The sequence below is a fragment of the Salminus brasiliensis genome, chromosome 4, assembly GCF_030463535.1.
Source record: "Salminus brasiliensis chromosome 4, fSalBra1.hap2, whole genome shotgun sequence".
Classification (NCBI taxonomy): domain Eukaryota; kingdom Metazoa; phylum Chordata; class Actinopteri; order Characiformes; family Bryconidae; genus Salminus; species Salminus brasiliensis.
Window position 1 is genome coordinate 40,435,671 of NC_132881.1, and position 23,554 is coordinate 40,459,224.

A 23,554-nucleotide genomic window follows, 5' to 3' on the forward strand; every position below is an offset into this window, starting at 1 on the left:
GAACTGAACACCTTCAAAATATTTGCACAACTTGCAAAAGCAATCTCGATAAAAATGAGATCACACCAGTTATAGTTCTAATAATAAAAACAAGGTTCTAGGTGTAAATGCGAGGTCAGTTTTTTTAGAAATGCCATGCTGTAATAGAGAATATAATTCTAATAAAATAGAAAACAGTTATGAGACTTAAAATCCTTGCGGTTAGATTAATGAAGTGACTTCTTATGAACAACTGGATGTCTGATTCTCTGTCTGCTTTTGGTTGTAGTCCAATCAACAAAACTGTAAATAGTTAAATTGACTTTTATACTTTTGTATGTTTTTCATTTTAGATAATATTAACTTTTGTATTTAATAAAAATATTAACTTGTCAATTAAAGTATCACACATATAACAGCGCTGCTCATTATTCAGAGTCTGACATCTGTACTCACTGATCGTCCACATATCAGAATTGTTTATTAGTATGTTTAGTTTAGAATAATGTACATATTTCTACCACACAAACCTTTAAGGTAAAGATAATCTAAATTCAGCTCAAGATTGCCTTACATTTTAATCCGGTGCTTTAAAGCAGCCTAATCTGTTTTAATCCGGCCTAATCCCCTGTCAACAAACATCAATTGTAGAATTAAAGGAGATCAATCTAATGCCATGTCAAGACAAAATCCATTAATTCTGACTGCTTAAAACCGTCTGGACGATATGACTGAAAACAATGTTAACTATTATGCCTATAGTGCACAAATTAAACCAATCAAACAACAGCATCACTCACTAACATGCCAGTGACATATGCTGTAAAATTCTGCATACGCTTTATTTCAAACAACCTTGATATGAAAACAGTACTGAGGACTATAAAGTACCATAAAGCACAGTGCAGAGGCTGATTTGCATAGCTGATGGCTGATACATGTCCTGCTATTAAGCTGGGAATTGAACAAAACATCACAGAATAATAAAATGTTATGTGGAACAGCAAACTGAACATCAGCAGCATTAACAAAAAAACACCACAAATGTTAAGGAAGCCAGGATATTAAGACTCTGTAAGATTCTGTAATTATGAGGCAAAACTGACATCAGAAAAAAAGCTTTGCAAAAGCAGCTATACAAGTCAAACTCACACGGCCTTCCCATGAAAGCAGATGCACTCCAAATCGAAGTTTGTTTTAAGTTACAATATGTATAAAATACGAAATTACACAAAACTGTTATACATCACCTTATATAGATGACAGAATATGACAGAACATGCCACTCTTTCAACAACATTAAATGAAGTCAACTGCATACACATAACAGGAAATTTGATTTGGAGTGAAATTTGAGTAAAGTGTTGTACTGAGAAAACACTTTGTGCTTTTATCAACATTAGACCTGATAATACTGTGTGAAAGGTCTCTTAAAATAAATCAGGTAGCGCTATGAAAGCAGAGACTTTCATTGTACTTCATTGAATAATGCCTTCAGTAATATAAAAAATGAGGCGAATATGTAGGCCTCAAAGTTTGTGCATTTTAAATATTTATCTGATTTTACCAATCAAGCTCTCTTATTGATTGAAGGGCACAAATGCCACCAAGCCAACAGAAAAGAGCATTTACAATACATACACTGAGAGAAGCCTCAGACAATAATGCAGAAATCAATTTTCAAATGTACATATTATGGTTGCAATATTATGTAATGGTTGTGATGGCTGTAACATTATGACCCAAATGCAGCACTATAAAGAACAATCTTAGCGTGTTGTGAAAACTAAATTGCCATAGTGCTAATATACTGAAACGGTCAGTTCTTGCTCTCATTATTCAAAGAACAAAAAGAGGTCATTCAAGACGTCAGATTATTAGTTTATGTTTGTAGATATGAATCATATACAGAATAACGACTCGGTATATGAATGAATCAGTTATTCTCATTAACATGACAAATACTAGGACCCAACCTGACAAACTTTGTTTTTTCCTGGACAAGCAAACAATGCGTGGTCTAAGAAATCAAAGCAAATTTGTATCAATAAACTGAATTTTCCAAGTTGAAATGTGGAGCACACTAAAGTCAAGGGATTAAACAGTTTAAATGAATACAAAATAAATATTGATACTGAGAAACAGGTGATATTGTCATGAGCATTGCGATCAAATTCCCAAGAAATGTATAATAAAAAAATAAATAATTCAGCTTTTTGTGCTCCGATTGCTTTACTAGACTTTATGAAAATGATTCATCTGCAGGATGATAACGATATTCAAAAACGCATGAACATATTGCAGCAGTTTCGTGAGGATTACAAGCTTTGTGAAGGTGCATTTAAACTGTTGAATAAAGGATGAGCTTGAATCTTGAGGGTTTATATAAGGCTGCTCCTAAGAAATTGTGATGGCACAGCTCGCTGAAGCAAAACGTCTGTCGCAGGGTGTCTTGTGTACAGTCTGTATGTATGTCAGTATGTTTATGTTTCACTGTAGGATCCCTACCCATCACCTGGTTCTGCTCAAATTAGAAAAACTCTAAATTTTACTTATTGATCCCATCCTGATTGGCTGAAAAAACACATGCAGGTAGTTAGTTTGGAATGTAAAGCTCATGTCTGGAGTGACAGCCTTTCAAACACTGTGTTTTCTACTGGTGTTACACTGAACATGTATGTCTCTATGAATGTGAATAAAAAAAATTAAAAAAACATTGTTCGACTTCATTTTTGTACAATCAGAAAAGTAAGTGTACCTTCATAGATTTTGAAAAAAATACTTGCATATTAATGCAAACCCTTGATACAGTATATTTAGCTACAGTTCCACTAGTCTTGATTTAATGATATTGTCCATCATTCAGGCGCTGAAGATCTATGTTAACTGTCCCAAAACAAGATTTTTCTTTGTTACCAGTAAACCTCAATGACTCTAAAACGTCTATCTGACAGTACCGGACCGAAAAGTGCACAGCATGAAAAAAACTGCAGCATACAAACTATAATACTGTTGTGATTATAAACATTTGGAATACTTCTTGGCAATGAGATAAGCAGGAGTGGTCTTAAACATGTCCACTGCCATTGCCCCCAGCGTCTGGATCCTCAGTTGATAATGAGGAGGAGGGGCGGGCGCTACGAGGGCGGGCCTGAGCTCCGTGGCCAATCGGAGTGGCTCGCTGGTGGCTGACCTGGGAGATGGCGTCGTCTGACTCCCAGCGCTCAAGCTCTTCTCGCACCAGCTTCTCCATGTGCTCTCTGTGAACTTCCGTATCCCTTCCCATCCTCTCATCCTAACAGACAAAATGAGAGTAAAAAGAGGTAAAAAGACAAAGAAAAACACCCCACAGTGACTCTGAAATAAAACAAGCAAGATGTGATTGAGGTGTAGACTTCAGTGTAAACTCCCCAGTCAGTAGCAATGCCAGTGTAGAAGACAAAAAGGTATATCTAAAATGCTAGCTAACTGTGCAGACAGGATCTGATCATGAATCTGGTGGTATTTGTCATTATTATAGCCATTTTTTGCTTGTTTTAATAAAGTGGTGGCACTGATGATGTCAGCAGCTGACAGATTGGTTTACAGTCAACAACCTTCACTGGAATGTAGACAAGACCAAGGAAATGGTTGTTGACTTCAGGAAAACAAGACACGACCACTCTCCGCTCAACATCAACGGCTCCTCTGTGAAGATCGTTAAGAGCACCAAGTTCCTTGGTGTCCACTTAGCGGAGAACCTCACCTGGTCCCTGAACACCAGCTCTACAGCCAAGAAAGCCCAGCAGCGTCTCTACGTCCTCCGGAAGCTGAGCAAGACCCGTCTCCCTTCACACATCCTCACCCTCTTCTATAGAGGGACCATAGAGAGCAACCTGAGCAGCTGCATCACTGCCTGGTTTGGGACCTGCACAGCCTCTGACCGCAAGACCCTCCAACGCATTGTGAGGACAGCTGAAAGGATCATCGGAGTCTCTCCTCCCTCCGTCATGTACATTTACACTGCCCGCTGCATCCGCTAAGCAACCAGCATTGTGGATGACTCCACCCACCCTTCACACAGACTGTTCTCCCTCCTGCCACCAGGAAAAAGGTACCGCAGCATCCGGTCCAACGCGACCAGACTCTGCAATAGCTTCTTCCCCCAAGCCATCAGACTTCTCAACTCAACTTCTGAACTGATGTCTTTTCTGTTGCATGCACATACACTCGTTTTGTATGCACTGTCTATGTTGCACCATGGTCCTGGAGGAATGTTGTTTCGTTTTACTGTGTACTCTGTATGTAGTTGAAATTACAATAAAACCCACTTGACTTGACTTGATTCCGCTTCATGTATTCACTAGATCTGATAAAAATGTTTTACAAAATATTTTTAAAGAATCATAGTGATGGTATCAAAGGATTGTATGTTAAACACAGAGTTTAAAAAAGCAAGCATCTCAGTTTGACCATCAGACTTGAGTTTGAGTTGCAGTGTTTTTGGAATTTATCCAGTGGAATTAAGCTAGGTGTAGGTAACGTAAACATATTGCAAACTCTGAAAAAAAAAAGTCCTGCCTAACTACAGAAAAAAATAGTTAATCTAAGAAAATACCAAATTATATATTTTTCTCTGCCAGTTACGAGTAAATTCATCACAACAACTATAGATAATAGTTAGAGGAGAATCATAAAACTGGGTAGTCAGGGGCTTTAACTGTTCAGGATTTTCTTCATAAATGTTTCCAGCATTTTTTCAACATTTGACTGAATATGAGCAGAAAGTATAACTGTACATATTATAATTTATCCTGCTACTTCCATCAGCAGCACTAAGCCAGTTTCATTAGCAGCCATACATGCCCATGCCATAACAGTACCTCCACCCTGTTTGACAGATGATGTGGTATGCTCTGCATCATAAATCCTTTCTTTCCTTCTCCATACTCAAGCTGATTTAGTTTAAATTTTTTCAGAGCTGGGTAGACCTTTTTACAGAGGTTTTCTATTAGTCTAATCAGGCCATTCTGTTTTTAAAAGTTACCAATGGTTTGTTGGTAAACTGTCTGCATTTACTTTCAAGAAGGCATCCCTCACCTCCATGACGCCGTCCAGCAGTCGACCGAGCACTTCTCTTCTCTTCAGCTTGGCTCTCTCCATGGCCTCCAGCTTCACAATGACTGCATCGATCTTGGACACAATACTTCCAATCGAGTGCTCCATACGGTCCACTCGCCGCACCAATCTGTCAATATGGAGATCATTTACGCACATTTACAAATTACACATGACTTAAGTAGAACTCAAAATTACATATCCAATTATGATTCATAAATGGTGAGAGACCATTCTCCATGGTTCCAGTGGAGATGTGTAAGATGTTTTATGCAATAGAAATATTTAGTGAAGAATACCCTTTTCTAATTTTCTTTGTTAAAAAATAACAATAAGGAACTTACACTTGAAACTCCTCATAAGATACGCCCCCAGAGCTGCTGCCACGGCGACGAGAGCTGTGTCCACTGTCCTCATCATCATCCTCTTCCGAGTCGTCCTGGCTACGAGAGAAGCTCCGCCCACTCAAAGGCCTGGGCAGCGAACTGCGCTCCAGATCCAAGTCCTCCTGGCATGTGTGTGAGAGACACTGAGCATCTATACAGGTGTGTGTGTGTGAGAGAGTGTGTGTGCAGGTAAAGGTGTATCTAATTTAAGATCTTTTTAGGCAGATACTAAAATTCTAATATCCTTATTCTTATAGTAAACAGCACATAGGTTTCTCACACCTCAGCCAAGACAGTTGTCAGTGTGGTTCCTTAGCTCCCAAACTAAGGAGTCAAACACAACTCCTGGAAGACTGTAACAAACCAGAGTTTATAGTTTACAGTCAACTTCCTAATCAAAATCCAGTCTGTGGCCTCTCGTCTCGGATTTTGTACTAAAGGATGTTTTGTGATGTTCAGTAAGGCACTCAATGTCTTATGAAAACGACCAATGAGAGGGGATTTGGGCTGTTTCCATTGTTTACACAGTCGGCAAAATCGAATACTAGAAACAAGCTGTACGGCGCAATAACTTGCTGTTTTTGTTACCAAACCTATGAAGTCTTGGCTTTGTTAGATCACATTTAGTACAAGTAAATAAAACATCATTTAGGCTTCATTTAAATGATCAAGAAAAGTAGAATCAATGACAGAAATCAGAGGCCCCTTGTGTGCCACTCGCATTTACTCACTCTCTCTTTCTCTAGGTCATCCTTCATCTGCTGGTGTTCATGCTCAGAAAGCTCCTGGTCACCATCCAGGTCATACTTGGCAAAAATGGCTTCAATTTCAGCATCTGAGTGTCCCTTTCTGCAAACATTTAAAAAATTACACACATCAGCTTTGGTCAGATTATTCTATATAGTTTGTCATCAAATAAATCCACAGTTTAAACATCATTAAGACATGTATTGTTTATTTGTAATGTTTATGTTTGCCCACCCTCGGAGGTCCTGCCGGAGCTCGTCAAAGTTGAGTTTCCCTCCTGCCTGGCGAAGGCTGTCGGAGATGTCATCCACTGTGGTCTTCCTCAGCCTGAGTTTCACCATGGCCTTATGGTAACCCTGTAAATGCGCATCAGCAACCAGCTCTTTATTCTACTACAGTTTTTTTCCACATTTGTACGTAGAACAATACTGATGCACTGTAGGTGTATTCTCTCACTCAACTATACCTTTTTAATGAGATCTGTAATCTCCATTTCAGATCTCTGCTGTGCCATGTCCGCCTTCACCTCTGAGTATGTGTCATTGATAATAGCCAAGAACATGTTCTGAAGAATGGGAAGGGGAAATGAATTAGCAAAAGATAAAGTAATTAGACTTACATGGGACTGACTACTAATGGTCATCAGTGCAGTAATCAGTTCCTTGTATTCTATAGGTGAATTAATTTCAGCTGAACCTACAGACTACATAGACAGACAGCAGTACTTCATTAACACAGAAGGAATAATTAACCTGTACCTGCGTCTGGTTTTCTGGACCCACATTAAGACTACTCTTATTGTCTACTACTAAAGAGAGTACATCTTTTTAGTAGATGTATGATTTTCTCATTTGCCTACTTACCAACAGAATCATGAACATGAAAAACACAAAGGTGGTGAAGTAGATTGGCCCTAGAACTCTGTTTGTCTCTTCAATCTCAGAGAAGTCGAAGTCTCCAAGAATGATCCGGAACTGTGTGAAACTGCATGAAAAGAGACAGAGTAAGAATAAGATGAGTTACACTAATGGTTATGGACACTTAAATAAATGCATTTAGCAATGTTTAGTTAGACATATTGCTGACACAGATGTCCAAATACCGCCAATAGAATTGGACTGTATGGAATTTATAAAAATGAACCTATTGGGCTAGCACTGAGCTGTGAAGCAGTGGGACCTTGTTCTGTAATGATGGTGCTTCATCCAATACTTTAGGGATTAGTTGGGGAGTTTGGGATGAGATGGGGTGGTGAATATTCAACATCCTGACCTTACTAATGCAGGAAAAACTTTTTAATGCCCTTGTTTTCAAAAGAGATTATGAGTAAGCAGGTGTCCCAATACTTTTGTCCATATAGTGTACCTTACATAAGAGTGAACGTATTTACAAATATCTGTCAAATAATCAATAGGTAATACGAATTTGAAATGACCTGAAATTATTAGTCAGCTACCAAATTATTATAAGATAAGATAATCAGCAGCAAAGGGATAGCAAGACACTCAGATGCAAAAACGTAGATAAATTACCACTATATACACAATATAAATAATAGTAAAACAACAATAACAATATTATTTACAGACTATCTGGTTTCAGATCAGTAAAAAAGACCATGGACTTACATGCACGCCTGGAAGGTGCTAAAATCATTAAGCTGGTTTCCAAACACCAGGTAGGCCAACTGTGCGTATGCAAGGAATACAATGAAGAACATGATGGCAAATCCCAGAAGGTCCTTAGCACATCGGGACATTGTGGTGGACAGCTGACTCATGGTCTTATTGAAGTTGATGAACTTAAAAAGCTGTGAAAAGACCAGCGCACTTCAATTCAATTCTCAATTCACATTATTAACACATACATTTCATGTTATAAATACCTACTCCACATTAAATACTATTATATGCAATAGAACATTGGCATGTAGAGGTGAGTGCCTTACTTTGACCCAGGCAAGAAAGACGATGACTGCAGCCAGGTTGTTGAACTGAACCTGCAGCTGAGCAAGTGGTTCGAAGTTCGGGTATGTGCTGTGGTTCTCCAGAAGGTACCTTAGCCTGTTACTGACGGCTGATGTCCTGTAGATGTTCATAATGATGGCAGGGGCGCTCAGCTAGTAGATACATGGAGAGAAAAGTGAATGATAACTCAAACAATAAAAGGGCTGAGAAAGCTAAACAGCAAGAACATTTGACAGTACAGCTCTGGATAAGAGCGTCTGCTAAATGCCTTCAATGTAAATGTAAATGTCAGGATTCTCTCTCACAGTTACAATGACAACGTCCAGACAGTTCCACAGGCTCTTGAAGTAGCGCAGGCGGTGCAGACGAATCTCCAGCACTTCCTCCACCATGTAGTAGAGCACAAAAAGGCAGAAGACCACCTCACACGTCCCCACAAAGTAGTCCCAGCTGGACACATATCGCACCAGGCGAACTGTTTGGAACTGCCAAGATGTCACAGCACCCCCGGTGGCAGGAAACTCCACTAGCATTCTGTAACATAATGAGTTAACAAAATCCTCAACTTCCTCAGACCCAAAATCTATGTTTGAAAAAATCAACATATGTTTCAATTGAACATCAATCCTAAATTTAGAAAGAGCTGATCGATTGCATGAATAACTATACAATGTATACATGTATGGGAGCTTGGCTGACCTGACAATGCAGAAGAGGTTCACATTCCCATTGTAGACAGAGAAGTCAAGGAACACAGCTCTGGTACCACGGTCCAGCCATAGGTTATCTTTTAGCTCTTGCAGCTGCTTGGTGGACTCCTCCCGGCTGCGGGACAGGTCCTGGTAGTAACCCCCTCCTCTGTAAGTAGCCACCTCACCCCAGTAGCTGCTCTCTCCAAGAGCGTTCTCCTCAGAGTACACCCAACTGGGACAGACACAATGTTTTAAACCTCATGGCTAAACATTTCGCAAAAACATGGCAAGAATTAAACAAACGAACTTGGCTGTCTTAGGCATGCAATATTACCCTAATCGATTTACACTAGTATCTACTATTTAATACATTATAGCATATTTGTATTCTATTTATTATTATTACGCCTGTAAAATAATTTTCCAATTTTTAATTAGGTTTTTCCTTACGCTGTGCCGTTCTTAAGGCCGAAGGGTGCCTTATCCTCACTGGCTGGTGAGTAGGTGCTGTAGCAGTCGTACACTTCGTCCTTCAGGTCCTCGTGCACAGGGCAAGACTTGTTAAGCACTTTGACCTGGCGAAGGCGAGGGACGCCCAGCAGAAGGTTCTCATAATAGATGAGACTCTGGTTCTCTGGAAGGCTCTTGTTGTTGTACCACACGTCCCAGTACATGCCGTTTAGGAAAGGCCCTTCTGTGTACTACGGGAAATATACACATTAGAAATAATGATAGTGACAGCCTCAAATGTTTAAACTGATTATGACAGATTTGAATTCAGATTGGGGGTGAAGGATCGCAATATTATGTTTTGCAGTGCTGTATCAATTCTCAAAAACACAGTATGGATCTTTAATGAATAGTTTACATGTAAAAAGTGGTGTCAGACAATGGTTTATTGTGTTTAAACCTGGATGTGTTTAAACCCAGATCCCACTGTTGTGATTGCATAAAATATCAACTTTTCTTTTACTTAGATTTGATTTTTATGATATTGTGTTTTTACAATTTTTTTTTCTAAAATTTGTACATAAAAAACAAAAAACACAGTATATCGGCTTGCTTATAGTAACGCATTATGTTAAATCATAACCCCAGTTGGGGTTGTGTGTTGGGGCTCCTGCAACACACAACTCTAATTCAGATAACTGTTATACTGACCATGAATTTGTATGTGTTATATTTGTTTAAAATACAATTTATTTCTAAACAGAGCTGAATCTGTAGCAAGAAAAGCTTTGAAGGTCATTAAACTTTTCAACATTCAACATTTAGTAATGCTGAGAAGCCTGTAGGAAAACACACTGTTGTTTCAACAAACACAGTATAGAATTACTATTTATCTATTGCAATGAAATCTCAGCTTCAGCATAGTTAAACAGTTTGTTTGTTTGGCATTTGTACTTGTGAAGACATTAAAGTGGTTAAAAAAATATTTTAATGTTACACTGAATTAAAGTTCTTTACTTTCCAGAAGTCCTCCATGGTTGAAATGGTCTTAAAAGTGGTGGGATCTCCATTTGACAGTGGTGTGTCCAGGAAGAGTTGAGACATGACTTTAGTGTAAAAGTACATGTTGGTGCTCACCATCCCATATGTTACTGAAACACATTCAGACAAAGTATTTCAAAAGTACAGTATTTTACATCTTTAAATCTTCATTATTTCGTACTTGTTTTTACACAGATAAAACTAGTGTGATGTTGCAGTGACACCTGGAGAAGTATTTAAATTCTTTCCACCTTACCGTTCCTCCAAACCTAGCCTCAACTAAACCATTCTGCCAGGAAACTGTATGATAATGCCAAACTTTTCCAAAACGATTTTTGACTACCTTAGATTTTTACACAGCAGATGTGCCAAAATCAACAGTGTGAGTGTTAATGTTAATATAATGTCAATGTTAATATAACAATGTTAATATAACAAAACTTCCAGTCAATTTCACATTAACAGTACTGACTTAACACTTGCCAATTTTCTGTCTCATGTATGTACAATACATCCTTACCCAGATGTACTGGCTTGGCTTTACAAACAGGACAAAACTGGAGAGAGTTTTCCATAAAGTAAGGCTGAAGCAAAGCACAGCTGTAACCACACAGAGACACAAATACGACATCTTTCCATTACAACAACTGATCCACTGCTTGCCAGTAACATTATTAGGAGCTGAGCGAACTTAAATAGGAAATGTTATTTATTTGCCTGTCCTAATTTGTCTTTGCCTGCTGAGAAAAGATGTCATGTTTATGTCTTAGGTTTAGGTTTCACATTTTGTTTCACCACTTTTTTATCAATTGGATTCTTTATCAGTTCAAAAATGCCAGTTTATCTTTATTTAGCTGGGTCAAATAGAAAAATGTAGAGCAAGTCTAAACTAAAAAAAAAAGCACTCGAAGGTGAGTCACTAACAGCATGGCTGGAAAAACAATCTAAAATGTTCAGATAAATAAAAAAAAAGCATGATCTGGGCTGATAAATGAATTAATCTTTTAAATGTCTTCATTTTGTATTACAGACACTGTAGCTAAATTGTAACAATATCAAAAATGATAAGATATTCTCAGTGTCACAGCAGAAACGGGATAGCAAGACACTCAGACGCAAAAACATAGATAAATTAACAATATATACACAAAATAAATAATAGAAATAACATGGTAAAAAAGGTCAATCTTAAATGTAGATTGAATCTTATAATAAACCTTATTTAAGTTTACTCTGAATTTCACTAATTGCAAATTCACAACTAGTCAATGCCTTTATCATGTTAGATCAGTGTGTTTGTTATATCCAACTTACTGATGCATAAAGTGATGAGGAAGAAGGTGTAGGTAATGGTCTCTCTCAAAACGTTCTTTAGGTACATCTCCCTGCTGCTGTCACTGTCCTCCATCAGACGCGTGCCCCACAGAACTGGAATCACAAAGAAGAAAAACAGTTAATCACCTTAATTATTAAAGGCCCTTTATTCAGCTTTATAAATGATACAGGTATGTAACTGTATATATATATATTCTTCTGTCGAAATGCAGCTCAAAGTTAGAAACTATGTACAAATAGAATACGTAAAAAAAAGTAAAATGAATTAAACTACCTGAAAGAATTACTGGTAACACTTTATTCACAGTCTACCTACATAACATGTGCATAAGCACTGAATAGCGCATGTGTCTTACGCAAGATTTGACTGTTAATAGCTTATGTCATTATTCACAAGATAAAACATCACGAGATAAGATGTTTATAGTAAATATAGTACAGTGAAGTTAATGACAATAGTTTAAGACCACTTAGGTCAATACAAAGTGACATATTTGTTTATTTTATTCAGCTGTAATGAAGCACCATGTGATGTAAAAATGATCACTTTTATTTGTGTTTCTTTAGAAATAATATGTGATGTTTTTAACCAGTGTTTCATTTCATTTATAACAGTGTCATAAATGAAATAAATGTCTCGTGTCAGCTGGAATATTTTCACTATTTTAATAGAAGTCATAATGTGATTTCACATTAGAACTGGGCTATATACGTATCGTGATCAATTTTGTTTTTGTGATACACAATACGCTTTTTTAAGCACTATGAGGATATGTTTTTGTGCTTGAGGAACATTTCATTACAAATGAATGCAATTAATTTGATGAAGTTGAAGAGGATGAAGAGGATCTGAATAGTACTGTTTAAAAATCTGTTGCTACTGATGTATTTAGTCTGTGATTACATGTGTCGTGATAAATATCGTCATGGAAAATGTCTTTCAATATCGTGTAGTAGTATTTTTTTACCATTTCGCCCAGCCCTATCATCAATAAGTGTGTGTTTTCTGAGATCTAGCAAGTTGGAATGATCAAAACCTGTGGAGGCACATGTACATATTTCACATACCACAATTAGCTAAATACAATTAACCAGGACTAATTATGCTCACTTTGTAACATGCAGTTGTTCAGTGCTCTTTAAGAAGGCTACTGACAATATCCACAAAATTCTTAAAAAAGCATACTGTGATATAACAATCACAATAACGATATGTGATAATGTCTAGTTGTATCTTAAAGCTCCAGAGCAAAACTGTAAAGCAAATTTTGGAAAACATACATCTCATTCACACTACTTTTGGGAAAAGGGAAAAATAAAGCATTGATTTTAAGACCCTATTTGGCATACAGTGTCAGACACAGTAAAAACTGAGGGGAATGCATGTAATAAATAAATGTAATAAATTTACTCCTAATAGAAGAATGTCTAGAGGAAGCAGACAACCAGTTTTTTTAATTGTTTTCTCATTTTTTGTCCATAATTTCTGTATGATCGAGCTGATTGGCTGTAAATAAAGTATTTCAGAGTGTGTTTGGTAAGAAATGCAGAGAAACTGACCACATCTCAATTCTTTATAGGAGAATAGCGGTGGTGACGGGAACCAAGGATCCTTATTTCTACAAATACAGTCATTTTATTTTCTTTCCAAACCTACACATGTCTTGTGTGCAATGATATTAACTGTAAATACAAAAATATATTGTATGACAATGTTATATTCCTAACATTTTTTGTCCAATACCTTTAGGTACTGCAGCTTTGAGATGTATTTAACTTTTCAGACGCCTGGTTTCTATTCACAACCACTGTGACCACACTGCTCACCAACCCACACCCTGCTCACCAACCCACACAGTGCTCACCAACCCACACACTGCTCACCAACCCACACACTGCTCACCAACCCACACACTGCTCACCAACCCACACACTAACCCACACACTGCTCACTAACCCACTCACTAACCCACACACTGCTCACTAACCCACTCACTAACCCACACACTGCTCACTAACCCACTCACTAACCCACACACTGCTCACTAACCCTACTCACTAACCCACTCACTACTCACTAACCCACTCACTAACCCACACACTACTCACTAACCCACACACTAACCCACTCACTACCCCACTCACTAACTCACACACTGCTCACTAACCCACTCACTACTCACTAACCCACACACTGCTCACTAACCCACACACTGCTCACTAACCCACTCACTACTCACTAACCCACTCACTACTCACTAACCCACACACTAACCCACTCACTAACCCACACACTGCTCACTAACCCACACACTAACCCACTCACTAACCCACTCACTAACCCACTCACTACTCACTAACCCACTCACTACTCACTAACCCACTCACTAACCCACACACTGCTCACTAACCCACTCACTACTCACTAACCCACTCACTACTCACTAACCCACACACTAACCCACTCACTAACCCACACACTGCTCACTAACCCACTCACTAACCCACACACTACTCACTAACCCACTCACTAACCTACACACTGCTCACTAACCCACTCACTAACCCACACACTGCCCACTAACCCAAACCCTGCTCACTAACCCACACCCTGCTCACTAACCCACTCACTGCTCACTAACCCACTCACTAACCCACACACTGCTCACTAACCCACACACTGCTCACTAACCCACACACTGCTCACTAACCCACTCACTAACCCACTCACTGCTCACTAACCCACTCACTGCTCACTAACCCACACACTGCTCACTAACCCACTCACTGCTCACTAACCCACACACTAACCCACTCACTACTCACTAACCCACTCACTAACCCAAACACTACTCACTAACCCACTCACTACTCACTAATCCACACACTGCTCACTAACCCACTCACTAACCCACTCACTGCTCACTAACCCACACACTAACCCACTCACTGCTCACTAACCCACACACTGCTCACTAACCCACACACTGCTCACTAACCCACACACTAACCCACACACTGCTCACTAACCCACTCACTAACCCACACACTGCTCACTAACCCACACACTACTCACTAATCCACACACTAACCCACTCACTAACCCACTCACTGCTCACTAACCCACACACTGCTCACTAACCCACACACTGCTCACTAACCCACTCACTAACCCACTCACTGCTCACTAACCCACTCACTGCTCACTAACCCACTCACTAACCCACACACTACTCACTAACCCATACACTGCTCACTAACCCACACACTAACCCACTCACTACTCACTAACCCACTCACGACTCACTAACCCACTCACTAACCCACACACTACTCACTAACCCATACACTGCTCACTAACCCACTCACTGCTCACTAACTCACTCACTACTCACTAACCCACTCACTACTCACTAACCCACACACTACTCACTAACCCACACACTACTCACTAACCCACTCACTGCTCACTAACCCACTCACTGCTCACTAACCCACACACTAACCCACTCACTACTCACTAACCCACTCACTGCTCACTAACCCACTCACTAACCCACACACTACTCACTAACCCACACACTACTCACTAACCCATACACTGCTCACTAACCCACTCACTGCTCACTAACCCACACACTAACCCACTCACTACTCACTAACCCACTCACTGCTCACTAACCCACTCACTAACCCACTAACCCACTCACTAACCCATACACTGCTCACTAACCCACTCACTGCTCACTAACTCACTCACTAACCCACACACTGCTCACTAACCCACTCACTAACCCACACACTACTCACTAACCCACTCACTACTCACTAACCCACTCACTACTCACTACTCACTAACCCACACACTGCTCACTAACCCACACACTGCTCACTAACCCACACACTGCTCACTAACCCACACACTGCTCACTAACCCACTCACTACTCACTAACCCACACACTGCTCACTAACCCACACACTGCTCACTAACCCACACACTGCTCACTAACCCACACACTGCTCACTAACTACTCACTAACCCACTCACTGCTCACTAACCCACACACTGCTCACTAACCCACACACTGCTCACTAACCCACTCACTAACCCACACACTACTCACTAACCCATACACTGCTCACTAACCCACTCACTGCTCACTAACCCACTCACTGCTCACTAACCCACACACTAACCCACTCACTACTCACTAACCCACTCACTGCTCACTAACCCACTCACTAACCCACTCACTACTCACTAACCCATACACTGCTCACTAACCCACTCACTGCTCACTAACCCACTCACTGCTCACTAACCCATACACTGCTCACTAACCCACTCACTGCTCACTAACCCACACACTGCTCACCAACCCACACACTGCTCACTAACCCATACACTGCTCACTAACCCACTCACTGCTCACTAACCCACACACTAACCCACACACTGCTCACTAACCCACACACTAACCCACACACTGCTCACTAACCCACTCACTAACCCACACACTGCTCACTAACCCACTCACTAACCCACACACTGCTCACTAACCCACTCACTGCTCACTAACCCACTCACTACTCACTAACCCACTCACTGCTCACTAACCCACACACTAACCCACTCACTGCTCACTAACTCATTCACTAACCCACACACTGCTCACTAACCCACTCACTACTCACTAACCCACACACTGCTCACTAACCCACTCACTAACCCACTCACTGCTCACTAACCCACACACTGCTCACTAACCCACTCACTGCTCACTAACCCACACACTAACCCACTCACTACTCACTAACCCACTCACTAACCCAAACACTACTCACTAACCCACTCACTACTCACTAATCCACACACTGCTCACTAACCCACTCACTAACCCACTCACTGCTCACTAACCCACACACTAACCCACTCACTGCTCACTAACCCACACACTGCTCACTAACCCACACACTGCTCACTAACCCACACACTAACCCACACACTGCTCACTAACCCACTCACTAACCCACACACTGCTCACTAACCCACACACTACTCACTAATCCACACACTAACCCACTCACTAACCCACTCACTGCTCACTAACCCACACACTGCTCACTAACCCACACACTGCTCACTAACCCACACACTGCTCACTAACCCACTCACTACTCACTAACCCACACACTGCTCACTAACCCACTCACTAACCCACTCACTGCTCACTAACCCACTCACTGCTCACTAACCCACTCACTAACCCACACACTACTCACTAACCCATACACTGCTCACTAACCCACACACTAACCCACTCACTACTCACTAACCCACTCACGACTCACTAACCCACTCACTAACCCACACACTACTCACTAACCCATACACTGCTCACTAACTCACTCACTAACCCACTCACTACTCACTAACCCACACACTACTCACTAACCCACACACTACTCACTAACCCACTCACTGCTCACTAACCCACTCACTGCTCACTAACCCACACACTAACCCACTCACTACTCACTAACCCACTCACTGCTCACTAACCCACTCACTAACCCACACACTACTCACTAACCCATACACTGCTCACTAACCCACTCACTGCTCACTAACCCACACACTAACCCACTCACTACTCACTAACCCACTCACTGCTCACTAACCCACTCACTAACCCACTAACCCACTCACTAACCCATACACTGCTCACTAACCCACTCACTGCTCACTAACCCACTCACTAACCCACACACTGCTCACTAACCCACTCACTAACCCACACACTACTCACTAACCCACTCACTACTCACTAACCCACTCACTAACCCACTCACTACTCACTAACCCACACACTGCTCACTAACCCACACACTGCTCACTAACCCACACACTGCTCACTAACCCACTCACTACTCACTAACCCACTCACTAACCCACACACTGCTCACTAACCCACTCACTAACCCACACACTTCTCACTAACCCACTCACTACTCACTAACCCACACACTGCTCACTAACCCACACACTGCTCACTAACCCACTCACTAACCCACTCACTAATCACTAACCCACTCACTGCTCACTAACCCACACACTGCTCACTAACCCACACACTACTCACTAACCCATACACTGCTCACTAACCCACTCACTGCTCACTAACCCACTCACTGCTCACTAACCCACACACTAACCCACTCACTACTCACTAACCCACTCACTGCTCACTAACCCACTCACTAACCCACTCACTACTCACTAACCCATACACTGCTCACTAACCCACTCACTAACCCACTAACTGCTCACTAACCCACTCACTGCTCACTAACCCACACACTAACCCACTCACTACTCACTAACCCACTCACTGCTCACTAACCCACTCACTAACCCACACACTACTCACTAACCCATACACTGCTCACTAACCCACTCACTGCTCACCAACCCACTCACTGCTCACTAACCCATACACTGCTCACTAACCCACTCACTGCTCACTAACCCACACACTAACCCACACACTGCTCACTAACCCACACACTAACCCACACACTGCTCACTAACCCACTCACTAACCCACACACTGCTCACTAACCCACTCACTAACCCACACACTGCTCACTAACCCACTCACTGCTCACTAACCCACTCACTGCTCACTAACCCACTCACTGCTCACTAACCCACACACTAACCCACTCACTGCTCACTAACTCACTCACTAACCCACACACTGCTCACTAACCCACTCACTACTCACTAACCCACTCACTACTCACTAACCCACTCACTAACCCACTCACTGCTCACTAACCCACACACTGCTCACTAACCCACACACTGCTCACTAACCCACTCACTGCTCACTAACCCACTCACTGCTCACTAACCCACACACTAACCCACTCACTACTCACTAACCCACTCACTAACCCAAACACTACTCACTAACCCACTCACTACTCACTAATCCACACACTGCTCACTAACCCACTCACTAACCCACTCACTGCTCACTAACCCACACACTAACCCACTCACTGCTCACTAACCCACACACTGCTCACTAACCCACACACTGCTCACTAACCCACACACTAACCCACACACTGCTCACTAACCCACACACTGCTCACTAACCCACACACTAACCCACACACTGCTCACTAACCCACACACTACTCACTAATCCACACACTAACCCACTCACTAACCCACTCACTGCTCACTAACCCACACACTGCTCACTAACCCACACACTGCTCACTAACCCACACACTGCTCACTAACCCACTCACTAACCCACTCACTGCTCACTAACCCACTCACTGCTCACTAACCCACTCACTGCTCACTAACCCACACACTAACCCACTCACTACTCACTAACCCACTCACTAACCCAAACACTACTCACTAACCCACTCACTACTCACTAATCCACACACTGCTCACTAACCCACTCACTAACCCACTCACTGCTCACTAACCCACACACTAACCCACTCACTGCTCACTAACCCACACACTGCTCACTAACCCACACACTGCTCACTAACCCACACACTAACCCACACACTGCTCACTAACCCACACACTGCTCACTAACTCACTCACTAACCCACACACTGCTCACTAACCCACACACTACTCACTAATCCACACACTAACCCACTCACTAACCCACTCACTGCTCACTAACCCACACACTGCTCACTAACCCACTCACTGCTCACTAACCCACTCACTACTCACTAACCCACTCACTACTCACTAACCCACACACTGCTCACTAACCCACTCACTAACCCACTCACTGCTCACTAACCCACTCACTGCTCACTAACCCACTCACTAACCCACACACTACTCACTAACCCATACACTGCTCACTAACCCACACACTGCTCACTAACCCACTCACTAACCCACACACTGCTCACTAACCCACACACTGCTCACTAACCCACTCACTAACCCACTCACTACTCACTAACCCACACACTGCTCACTAACCCACACACTGCTCACTAACCCACACACTGCTCACTAACCCACACACTAACCCACACACTGCTCACTAACCCACTCACTGCTCACTAACCCACTCACTGCTCACTAACCCACACACTAACCCACTCACTACTCACTAACCCACTCACTGCTCACTAACCCACTCACTAACCCACACACTACTCACTAACCCATACACTGCTCACTAACCCACTCACTGCTCACTAACCCACTCACTGCTCACTAACCCACACACTAACCCACTCACTACTCACTAACCCACTCACTGCTCACTAACCCACTCACTAACCCACACACTACTCACTAACCCATACACTGCTCACTAACCCACTCACTGCTCACCAACCCACACACTGCTCACTAACCCATACACTGCTCACTAACCCATACACTGCTCACTAACCCACACACTAACCCACACACTGCTCACTAACCCACACACTAACCCACACACTGCTCACTAACCCACTCACTAACCCACGCACTGCTCACTAACCCACTCACTGCTCACTCACCCACTCACTACTCACTAACCCACTCACTAACCCACTCACTGCTCACTAACCCACACACTAACCCACTCACTACTCACTAACCCACTCACTGCTCACTAACTCACTCACTAACCCACTCACTACTCACTAACCCACTCACTAACCCACACACTACTCACTAACCCACTCACTAACCCACACACTACTCTCTAACCCACTCACTAACCCACACACTGCTCACTAACCCACTCACTGCTCACTAACCCACTCACTAACCCACACACTGCTCACTAACCCACTCACTACTCACTAACCCACACACTGCTCACTAACCCACACACTGCTCACTAACCCACACACTGCTCACTAACCCACTCACTAACCCACACACTGCTCACTAACCCACACACTGCTCACTAACCCACTCACTGCTCACTAACCCACTCACTGCTCACTAACCCACTCACTAACCCACACACTGCTCACTAACCCACACACTGCTCACTAACCCACACACTGCTCACTAACCCACACACTGCTCACTAACCCACTCACTAACCCACACACTGCTCACTAACCCACACACTGCTCACTAACCCACACACTGCTCACTAACCCACACACTGCTCACTAACCCACTCACTGCTCACTAACCCACACACTGCTCACTAACCCACTCACTAACCCACTCACTGCTCACTAATCCACTCACTACTCACTAACCCACACACTGCTCACTAACCCACACACTGCTCACTAACCCACTCACTGCTCACTAACCCACTCACTGCTCACTAACCCACTCACTGCTCACTAATCCACTCACTACTCACTAACCCACACACTGCTCACTAACCCACTCACTAACCCACACACTGCTCACTAACCCACACACTGCTCACTAACCCACTCACTGCTCACTAACCCACTCACTAATCCACACACTGCTCACTAACCCACTCACTAACCCACTCACTGCTCACTAACCCACTCTGAATAACTTACATCTTGACAGCTTAATTATTCAGGCCATTTTTAACCTTTATGAATTTTCCCTTTTAAAATTCTTCTGTGGTTAGCCGTGCATACTTCTGATTTTTGCCAGTATCCTCTTGCCCCAGCCGTGCTGTGTGCCCTCTGCAGGCCGGCCGGGTGAAAGCCCACCGCGCATCCGGCCGCTGCTTCCCCCGCTGAAGCTTCCCAGGCCGCTGCTGCCGCTGCTGCTGCTCGAAGCCGTGGACAAAGACCTGCGTCCAGGGCTCTCCGGGGCCCAGCTGGCACCCATCAGTCCATCCTCGGGCTCAAAGCCCGGGTTGTCCCGGCTCCACGCTTGCCTGGAGCTGGAGGCCGGCGGGCAGGGGCAGGGGCAGGGGCTCGGGCTCTCCTCCTCAGACGCGGTGTGGGGCACTGTGCCCAGCTCGATGGCTTCGCTCGGCGGGAGGGAGGCTGAGGCCGGCTGGGGCTGCTGCTGCTGCTGCTGCTGCTGGGAGCGGAGTCTGGTCGAGCTCATGGTTCAGTCCTTGGTTTGAGAAAAGTTCAGATCATGGTAAATAAAGAGAGTTTACCGGGATGAATATGGCTCTGTTTCCAAACGCCACCCAAAGCCAGAAAACACTAGAACTATCTATCTATCTACATCTCCAGCGTCTTCGCGCGTGAAAAAACAAAAGAGAAAAACGGAGAACGGACCAGGCTTGAGAAACGAAGTTCTTGGTTATTTTAAAGCTGGATAAGTGAGCCGTTCTTGTGGTTTGTGGATGTTAAAATCCTCCGTTTGTGAAGAGGAGGAACTGTTCCTGCGTCCCGCGGCCATCTTGTTCCCTTCAGTTTTCCCCTAAAACCGCAGTCCTCATTGGCGGAGGGATCAGATTACACCCCTGGATTCGGAAACTTCTGCACTTTCGGTGCTGAAATAAATAAATAATTTACAACAAACTTCTCAAGGACTTCTTGAAAAAACCCTCACGAAATTGACAGCGCCAGCCGCTTAGCTACCATTCCCCCCGTTAACGTTAAAGGATGCTCAGAGATAGCTAGCTAGCATAGCTAGCCAATAGCTAGCGCTACCAATGTTAGCTATAACGGTATCTAGATAAATAAGTTTACCATATTTTATAACATTAGCTATATGTATATTTAAAATGTAAGATAAGTCTTTTGACTGACAGACGAAGCTAAAACACTTTTTTTTACTTTGTGATAAAAACTCAAACCAGTGGGTTTCAGTTACATAAGCGCTCTCTGTTTGGGCTCTGCTGCTGTTGTTGCTAGGCAACGTTGTGCCCCACCCACCAACGTCTCTGATTGGATGAAAATAATGAGTGGCATGTACTTCAGCCAATGATCTTCATTTCTGAAATCTATCGTCGTTTGTACGAAAGTGATGGGCGATGGCACTAGTGGTTCTGGTTCCTACTGTAATCAGTTTGTATTGGATTACTGAGTGACACAAAAGCACAGTTCAGTGTTTTCAGAATTTTTCCACTTTTCTCTGCAGAAGACCTGTTGTCCTGAGTTATTTGGTGGCCCCGTACAGCTTATATAAGGTTTATGCACAAACTATCTATGACTTATATGATTTAATATAAGTACTTCAAAAAAGTTTGTGTCTCTTCTGGTAGTCCATGGTGGATTTTGCTGGAAGCATGGTGCTCATCTCCGAACATACCTTTGGCTGCTCCAGATGTTCTGTAGCATAATTATGTTTGTGCAGGCAGTGCTGCCTCTGATTTAACAGCATACGAACAGCTTTTCTTGGTTTTATTGAAAAACTCTCATCATCTAGACCTCCACATTTCCACTAGCAAATTACAATTTTAGCTCTGATTGAGTAAAAACAATGAGTGGCATTTACTTCTGCCATTGATCTTCATTTCTGAAAATGTTCAATTCTTGTATTTTGAATTTTTCCACTTTTCTTTGCAGGAGGCAGAAGGTAGTCCCCAGTTATTTGGTCACCTTGCACATCTTATATAAGGTTTATATACTATAATAGTGCCCTATAATATTTAGGTCAAGGGATTCTGAGGGACATTTCAAACTAATGGTTGTGTCTCTTCTGGTAGTCCATGGTGGATTTTGCTGGAAGCATGGTGCTTATCTCCAAACATCTCTTTGCCTTCTTTAGATCTTCTGTAGTGGACTCACCTTGACTTTTGTGATACGGTTGCAGTTAAGGTTTTCTTCTTATGAGCCTTCCCTGAAAATTATGTTTGTGTGGACAGTGCTGCCTTTGATTGACCCTTGGTTTTAAAGACACCATTTTATTCTTGGTTTCTTAAAAACAGTCCGCACTGTAGAAAC

General features: G+C 42.5%; 1 protein-coding gene across 2 annotated transcripts; it reads right to left on the bottom strand.

Moving 5' to 3' along the window:
* Window positions 1-800: 800 nt before the first annotated feature.
* Window positions 801-22,464, bottom strand: pkd2 (polycystic kidney disease 2). Of its 2 annotated transcripts, none has more exons than XM_072678467.1 (15): window positions 21,341-22,464; window positions 11,674-11,787; window positions 10,336-10,469; window positions 9,319-9,569; window positions 8,876-9,100; window positions 8,482-8,710; window positions 8,158-8,328; window positions 7,838-8,019; window positions 7,073-7,193; window positions 6,676-6,774; window positions 6,444-6,565; window positions 6,194-6,311; window positions 5,421-5,581; window positions 5,059-5,206; window positions 801-3,274 (listed from the first exon to the last, which is right to left on the bottom strand). In XM_072678467.1, exons 1-15 carry the CDS (start codon window positions 21,759-21,761, stop codon window positions 3,047-3,049), a joined length of 2,724 nt encoding a protein of 907 aa, XP_072534568.1. In that variant the 5' UTR covers window positions 21,762-22,464; the 3' UTR covers window positions 801-3,046. The 2 variants fall into 2 exon arrangements, with proteins under 2 accessions (XP_072534568.1, XP_072534567.1); XM_072678466.1 differs by having other exon boundaries at window positions 5,421-5,584; window positions 21,341-22,463.
* Window positions 22,465-23,554: the final 1,090 nt, after the last annotated feature.